This window comes from Phaethon lepturus, unplaced genomic scaffold, assembly GCF_000687285.1.
Source record: "Phaethon lepturus isolate BGI_N335 unplaced genomic scaffold, ASM68728v1 scaffold21655, whole genome shotgun sequence".
NCBI lineage: Eukaryota > Metazoa > Chordata > Aves > Phaethontiformes > Phaethontidae > Phaethon > Phaethon lepturus.
Window position 1 is genome coordinate 49,078 of NW_010538685.1, and position 8,609 is coordinate 57,686.

At 36.9% G+C, this 8,609-nt stretch overlaps 1 protein-coding gene across 1 annotated transcript in view; it reads left to right on the forward strand.

Moving 5' to 3' along the window:
* Positions 1-7,980, forward strand: part of LOC104620629 (serine/threonine-protein kinase ULK4-like) — a gene marked incomplete at its 3' end in the record, with an annotated part of 45,523 nt that extends 37,543 nt beyond the window's left edge. Inside the window, exons 17-18 of the mRNA XM_010286910.1 lie at positions 3,368-3,475; positions 7,856-7,980. Of these exons, the coding sequence (XP_010285212.1) occupies positions 3,368-3,475; positions 7,856-7,980 (233 nt within the window). The remainder of the gene's footprint in view (positions 1-3,367; positions 3,476-7,855) is intronic.
* Positions 7,981-8,609: the final 629 nt, after the last annotated feature.

An 8,609-nucleotide genomic window follows, 5' to 3' on the forward strand; every position in this document is an offset into this window, starting at 1 on the left:
GCGGCGTCCAAGGGGGCCCCTCCCACTGGCCATGGCCGAGCCCATCAGCAATGGTAATTGCGCCTCTGGGATGACATATTTAAGAAGGGGGGGGCAGGGAAAGGGCACATGGCATTTGCAGCTGGAGAGAGGAGTGAGAATCTGTGAGAGGAACAGCGCTGCAGACACCGAGGTCAGTTCAGAAAGAGGCAGGAGCTGCTCCAGGCACTGGAGCAGAGATTCCCCTGCAGCCTGTGGTGAAGACCATGGTGAGGCCGGCTGTGCCCCTGCAGCACATGGAGCTCCACGCTGGAGCAGATCTCCACCTGCAGCCCATGGAGGACCCCACGCTGGAGCAGGTGGATGCCAGCAGGATGTTGTGACCCCATGGGAGGCCTGTGCTGGAGCAGGCTCCTGGCAGGACCTGCGGACCTGTGGAGAAAGCAGCCCAGGCTGGAGCAGGTTTGCTGGCAGAACTTGTGACCCCATGGGGGACGCACGCTGGAGCAGTCTGATCCTGAAGGATGGCACCCTGTGGAAGGGACCGAGGCTGGAGCAGTTCGTGAAGAACTGCAACCTGTGGGAAGGACTCGCATTGGAGAAGTTTGTGGAGGACTGTCTCCCCTGGGAAGGACCCCACGCTGGAGCAGGGGAAGAGTGTGAGTCCTCCTGCTGAGGAGGAAAGAGCGGCAGAAACAATGTGTGGTGAACTGACCATAGCCCCCATTCCCCGTCCTCCTGTGTCGTTTGAGGGGGAGGAGGGGAGAAATCGGGAGTGAAGTTGAGCTCAGGAAGAAGGGAGAGGTGGGGGGAAGCTATTTTAAGATTTGGTTTCAGTTCTCATTATCCTACTCTGATTTTGATTGTCAGTAAATTAAACTAATTTTCCCAAGTCAAATCCATTTTGCCCATGATGGTAATTGGTGACTGATCTCTCCCTGTCCTTATCTTGACCCAGAAGCTTCTCGTTATATTTTTTCTCCCCCATCCAGCTGAGGAGGGGAGTGATAGAGCAGCTTTAGTGGGCACCTGGCATCCAGCCAAGGTCAACTCACCACATGTGGTGGTGTGTGTTTAACACATGGATGTGTGTTTAAAATCACAATTTTCTTTAGATTTCTGGAAAAAAATTCAGAGTAATGCTTTCTTTTTAGCTGTTTCTTGCTTAATGACTAGATAGGATTGTGTTTTGCTAGGCTTTTTGAGGTAGTGGGAAGGGAGAGCATGTTTTGGAAGTAGAGTGCCAGGACTGTTTCAGATAACCTTTGCCTTTGGCCAAACAGTTTTCATGGTTTGTGAGAAAATCACCATGTTGGTGGTTTGGTTGGTGTTGGTGGTTTTTGCTTGTTTTGGTTTTCAATTATTTTTTTTTTCTGTGCTACCCAAGGTAAAGCATGTGTGTCTTTGTAGCTCTGAAAAATTTTTGTGTTACATCATTCAGTTACCACACATCTCATCAAAGGCATATCTCTTTGTAGATTGTTTTGCTCTCCCCTTTGGGAATAAGTCCTGAAGTGGCTTTGGCCCACAGTTTTTTAACAGGAGAAATTAAAATTTCTTGGGAGTTTTATTGTGAATTTTTCATATGGATGGCAGTATCACCCTTCTATCACTCTAGATCAAACTCCTAACTTTATATACTTATGCTTACGTGGCATTATAGTCAGTAACAGCATATGTTCCCTCTCTGTGGCCTCACATTCAACCCCTGCTATAGTCTGTCTCCACAGCTCCATCACTGTCACATAATCTCCCATGCTTGAAGTATGTTAATTAAGAATGTGAAAGTTAAAGGCAAACAAATCACAGACTAACCACCACAATTTAACCAGACCTCGACTCTATGACTTTGGGATAGGACTGTCACAGAGTGACTTCAAAATATTTTTAAACAAGGCCATTTTTAAAAGTCCATTGTTTTATACTAAAGCATAAAGTAAACACATGAAATGTCTCAGTGATACTGCTGATTATGTTTTTGCTGTTTTAAGGGGAAGGGAAGAGTTCATAAGCAGAAAAATGAAATAAAATTAATGCTCCATTTGTTGTACTAAAGGAGATCGTAATATGATGGTTTCTATTGCCTTGTTTTCTGTACAATAATGAAATATGCAATTAGTATTATATTCCTTGAACTACTATTTTTTTCCAGTTTCTGTAGGTTGATACTTTACAGCAATACTTTTTCTGTTTAAGTAAAATAATGAATAGTGCAAGCTACATCACACTTCACATATAAAATAATATTTTAGAAGTTGACTGTTTTCAAGATTTACAATAGAATAGTATGTGCCATGTTACTGTTTATTTAAAGTACATAAAAATAACCAGATCTCACTTTGCATATCATGCAAACTATTGGAAATCACTGACATCACCAACAGTATCTGGTTACAGAGCTTATTTGCTGTACCTCATAAGTGCTTTAAAAATATTAGAACTAAATCCTGCCCAATAGCCAAAGGAAATACTTAAGGGACATAGGAAGTATGTTAAATCCGTATTTGCTGAACTGCCGTCTTTTTCTAGTCTTGCAAGGCATTAATATTTTGGAGCAGGGGGGACATGTAGATACACCTTTCTTAAATTAAAGAAGCAACTGGCTTCTATACTGCTATATGCTTGGTACATATTAGAGCACGTTCAGATTTTGGGGAGCACACCCCAGCCAGCAAATAGCGTGCTCTTCAATTTAACATGTAGTAGCTAAATGGTGCTTGGTTTCTTGAATAAGTCCAGCATTAAATGTTAGGTTGAAATCTGTTCCATCTGTGTATGGGAAAGTGATTTCTTACTAGGCGACCTGCACAAGATGAATCAGAATTTTCAAATTCCCTCCACCCTCTCAATAAAAATACTGTATATATATATCTGCTTTGCAAACAGAAACGCTTGAAGTACAGAAAACTAAAATGGTATGTTCAGTTCTCACACAGTGAGTTGCCAGTAAACTCAGGGATCAGGAGATAAAACTTTGAGTTCCTATCTTTTTTTGTTGTTGTTTGTTCTTTTGGTAACCTGATGGTGAGGAGAACTTTTATATTTCCTGATAGAAACATAGAAACAGGAAGAAGACTTTTTTTTTTTCCCCCTGGCAGATCTATTTCTATTGCCCTGAGGGAAAGGGAAGAAGAGATAGCTGACAATTTGTCACCTAGGCTGGTTCCTTATTGCATTTTTCTCCATATTGCATACATAATCTGTTTTGTAATTATTATTTTTTCTTGTCTTTCCACGCTTACTAAATCCTTTGCAAATGGCTCTTTAGCATAAGTGAAGAGCATGTCAGTAAGATGGCATTTCAGATAAAACTTGTTCCCTTTAACGGTACATTTTGCTTGAGAGAAGATTATATGTGTTTTTCTATGACTTTTTTTTTTTATTTTAGGCAATTATACTTTTAACTGAACTCATCAGAGAAAACTTCAGAAATAGTAAATTGAAACAATGCCTTCTACCTGCACTTGGGGAGCTTCTTTACCTTATAGCCAGTGAGGTAAGACTGTCAAGTGATCCTTACATATTTCACAAATGTGAAAAATATTTCCCATGGAAAAGTAGACAAAAACCTCAAATTATTTTGTCATTTGTTTTGTCAACAGTTTCTTGTCCTTGTATGTTCTGTGATACTTCTTCTACTGTAAGAAACATGTTAATCCAATCGTGTACTTCATCTGAGATTAATTGAATTGCATTCTTCAAGTATGGAGTCTTAACTTCATAAAACAGTTTAATCAATCATCATAGTGACTGCTGGCCTCCAAGTGGCAGTTCTAAGGGTTAGCACATCTTAGCTAGAGACTTTGATTAAATAGGATATATCAGGACAGCCTATGATATCAATAAACTAATATATCTAGTCCATATTAGATCTTACCCTAGCATGGTTGGATTCATAACACTGTGGAAAATGAAATGGAATGATCCTGACTAATTTCAAATGGAATTACAGTAATTCCTGTCTAGAACTGATTTAAACCTTCAGTTTAAAAATAGTAGATTCACATGAAAAATAAACAGAGGTTATTTGTAGAAAATAAATACTGTCGATAGTAGGAATGGAAGATGAGGGGTTTAGAGGAGCCGTCACCTTTCCTTTATTCAAAGAGTAAAATACTTTCTTTTACTTATTGAAAACGAAGGTGATTTCAAACAGAAAAAGCCTAGCCCTAGCTTCTCTGAAGCTTTTGTATTAACGGCATCCAATTGCTCTGAATGCTACCATATTAGTTAGTTAACAGTCTGTGAAGTCACTTGATAAAGGAATGAAAATCTTAAATGGATCTGTAGTTTGGCTTATTGTAGTTATGGCTTTGTGCTGAACTTCCATGTTTCATTGTCCTTTATCTCCTTTGCATGTTCCACAAGATGTAGTGGGTGCCTTGGTTTTTGTAGTTTAGCAAGCACTGTCCTTTTCTGGTTAGGCAACTGCCAAAATATTTGTCAAACACACAGAGTCACAGAACTTGTTCTTACATCGAGAAATTGTGGAAAATACATCCACAGTCACGGTTCATTTTTATATGTTTTAATACGTCTCAGTTTTCCTTGGGGGGAAGAATTTCTACTTGGCATCATCAGACAGATTGCAGGCAATATAATTTTTACTATTAATAAAAATAAATAAATTTAAAACTCCAACTTGAAAATTGTATTTGGCAAGAGTATTTTGCACTGCTTGATTTTCTTTTGAAATGAGACTTTAGTGGTTGAAAGAAATCTGTTTACACTGGCTCTATAACAGCAAAATTATTTGCATGCACTGACCCTAATAGATTAATTTTTTTCTTCTGAAAATCTGAACTGACAAATTTTTGAGTCTATATGTATCTATAACCTTCACAATGTTCGAAGCACAGTAACTTGTATTTAAATGACAACTCTCATGTTTCAGGAACATCTATAGTAATGGGCATTGCTTCAAGTTATAACTAAGAAATAATTAGCGAATAGGAAGAAATATTTGGAACTACTCTACATATATGAACTCAAGGCACTTTGTCTTGGTAAAACTTAAAAAATATCACTCTGATTTGTATGCTTGGAGACACAAACTTTTTAAAGAAATTGTAATTAAGAGGAGACCTCTATAAAGCTTTTCATTTTTCTGTTCTGTACCTACTTATACCTCAGAATACTGTAGTGTTGTAGGCATTTTGTTACTTACTAAACTGCAGAACGGTAGTATCGAATGACCTTGCCAAGATCACATACCAAGTTAATGGGAGTATATAAAGATGAAACAAGAAAGTTTGTTGCCAATTTATACTTTTAAACAGCAAAGCTTTATGTCGTGACTAATTTAAGGAAAAAAAATCATAACTGCATCTCATCCATTAAGAACTGTACACAGAATTTTTTTGTTTTCCTTTTATTCTGTGTTTTCTTCATTTTGCTGCTCAGCCTGCTTGATTGTTTTATTAAGCTGCTAAATATTTATCATTTAAACTGTAAGTTTTTGGGGGCTGATTTATTCCCTCTGGGCTTTTACTAGGTGTTTCTAGGTCCAACCACAATATTAATGTTAAATAATGATAAAGATTATTTCTTTTTCAGATTAACATTTGGTAAATCATAAATTATCAAACACTTAAAATAAAGTTCAGCTATCTAGGTGCAGCATGATTCATTAGGTTAAATATGGGATCACTAGTTGCACTTCTGTGGCTTAGAAAATACTGTGAAAAAGTCCAGATAGTCATAACGGTCCTCTGCCATCCTAAACTATGATATTATGTGTGTACTTGCATATGAGATCTCATAAGTAAGATCTTGTGCTCCATCTCTGCGTTTTTCTTCCAAACAGAAGCCGAGAGCAATTCGCAAGTAGCATGAGCAGACCCCAGGGAAGATGTTCTGTTACTCTTGAGCGAATTGCCTTGAGGGAAAACTTTCAAGTTCTATGTAATATTCCTATTCATTTTGTGCTGTTTATGTTATTAGGGTGCACAACCTAAAGTTTAATCAAAATCAACATGGGCTGTGAGCAAAAAGTAGGAAGATTCCCCAGTGTTCGGTGACATATTTAAATTTATTGAATGTCAAATTCTGTAGGTGTGTTTAGGTAATTAAGAATGGTGCAAAATTTCTTACAGCTTTTTGCCTTTTTTTTATTTCTAATGAGAGACTAAACCTTGCAGAAAGTCATTAATCAGTCTGAAGAATGGAAGAACTATTAATGTTTCAGGACTGCACCATTTCTTAAGGCTTTTTATTTTATAGTACATGTAATATGTATGGTTACAGAAAAACTTGACATAATTTATGATTAAGTTAGATTAATAAAATGGGAAACATATCCATACCAGTTTCAGCATAGGCTGTCATTTTAACTCTGTCTTGTCTCCTAGTCTTGTCCTGCCTTTTCCAGATGGAGAATATTCCACTGTTGACTGTTAGAAAGTAACCTACCGTCCTTCTTTGAAACTTGGTCTGCATTTTCTTAACTTATGCTCTAAGCCTTGGAAGGCAAACTATGATTAAATGTCAACATGTTGTTACTCAGATAAGATGGAGGTGGAATGTAGTAGATCTGATGGCTCTGTTGGATGTCAGACCATTCTTATTATTGTCTGTCTTCCAAGGAAAATTGTTCTGTACCTCCTAATACAAAGTTAGCAGAAATAAAGCTTAAAAAATGGAAGATTTAACAAACTCATTTTCTCTATTGATACATGTTGCAAATAAAGTTTTGACCTACTTTCAGCAAAGAAGGAAAATGAATTTTACTTGGCAATTCAGTAATAGTCTTTCCTGATAATGTGCCATGCTTAAATTAAATGCCTGATATTATCATATCATATATGTTGAATTAGTGTTGACCACTCAGGAACCGGGAAATTCAGAGAGTATAGTTTGTTTTTGCATCTTTAACCCCCACCTTGCCCATCCTATGCTTTTTATTATAAACAGTTAATTAGAATGCTAAAAAGAATTTGCTAATATAATCAATAGACATCAAGAAATGCATAATTTCTGAAGGAATTGTTGCTTGTCATCCTTTGTCTATTTACTAAGATAAGTACGCATTGATTTCAAGGCATATTGTCTTCACACCATTCAATGCCTATTATTTTTCACTTTCTTTCCCAAAAGAGACTTTTTTTCAGTTGCTAATATCTTAGTGTTACTAGCCTATATATGTCAGTTGTTTTTGTTAAATCTTAATGATGTCCAAGCGTCCTCTTTTCAACTTGAATTTTTACAGTAGGCTGCTGCAGGGGCAGGATGGGGGGAAATGGAGTTTATCAACTTTGGATGGAAGAAGCAAACCTCTGTTTCATCTAGCAGTGAATTAGCCTCTCTAACGGGGTGATTTCAAGGAAATACACATAAAGATCTTGGAAATGTTGATATGTACTGACGGCTATACCATACAGCAAGTTTTACTGAACACTTTATATCTCCCGGCATGACTTTTTTATTTTTTCCAAAGTACATTTACTTTTTTTTAGTTGACAGACAACAGTGATCTTGTTTATTTGGTATAATAAATCACATTTAAAGAGAAACATTACTACTATTAGTAAACAGTTGTCTCTTTCAGAAGAGAGACAAAATGATTGAGAGGAACGCAAGAATATTTTTGTGTGTGTGCAAATTAGAAGGAATCATTGAAACCCAGAAATATTATGACAAATTCTGTTATGGAGTTTGGAGACTATTTAAATAAGCTAGTAAAATATCAATTTCTCTGCTGCATGTGAAATAACATTAAATAGTAATACTGCCCTGGAATTTAATGTATTTTCTAGCATATGTTAACTTGAAAAATGTATAATATGAACCCTGTTAAGAATCTGTTACCCATTTTTAATGTGAGTGAGATTATTGTGATTTTTTGATTTAATCATTTGTGCCGTTGGCTTCATTTCAGGAGGAAAAAAGGGAGCACCCCAGAGAATGCTGGGTTGTTCCCTCGGCTGCTTACACTGTGCTAATGAGGTGTCTTCGGGAAGGGGTAAGACTCTTTCATAAAGTCCTCAGTAGAATTTTTCCACAGTAATAACCCTTTAGGCATTGTGTGAGGATTGTAGCCTGCAGCACTGCAGTACCTTGTCAACCAAGTATTGCTCTTAAATTTAAATAATCATGATAAGACCATGACCTAAGCAGGAGATTAATGCAAAAATGCAGTGTTGTTCTCTGTATATTCAACATTTATGTATTGCTGTTTGGTTTTTGGAAATGAAATAGTAAATATAAATTAGTGTTAACAAATGTAGAATTTATTAATGCTGTGGCTTTTTTTTTTTTGAGAAATGTTCTGACAGTTTGTACTATCCGCTTGCAATTTGATTTTCATAAATCTTTGAGCAAGACTTGCTTTCTCTTTTGAAGTGGCTGATACACAGTTTTTGAAAGCTGCTTTGTTACCCTACTGTGTTGTTAGTGTTCTTTGAGGCCAAAAAGTAGTGGTTGGTTTTATTCTCATACATGTGCTATGCTCTATTCTTAATTTTTCTTGGTGATGACTTAGCTAGAAGAACGGAAGAAAAACATGCATATAGTTCCAGTTTGTAAAATGGAAAAGAATTGAGTAGAGGGTTTACATTTGCTGTTTATATGACACCACTTGACTTTATTTTTGCCCAAGGCAAAGCTCAAGGACAGAAACATGTTGGAGGTTG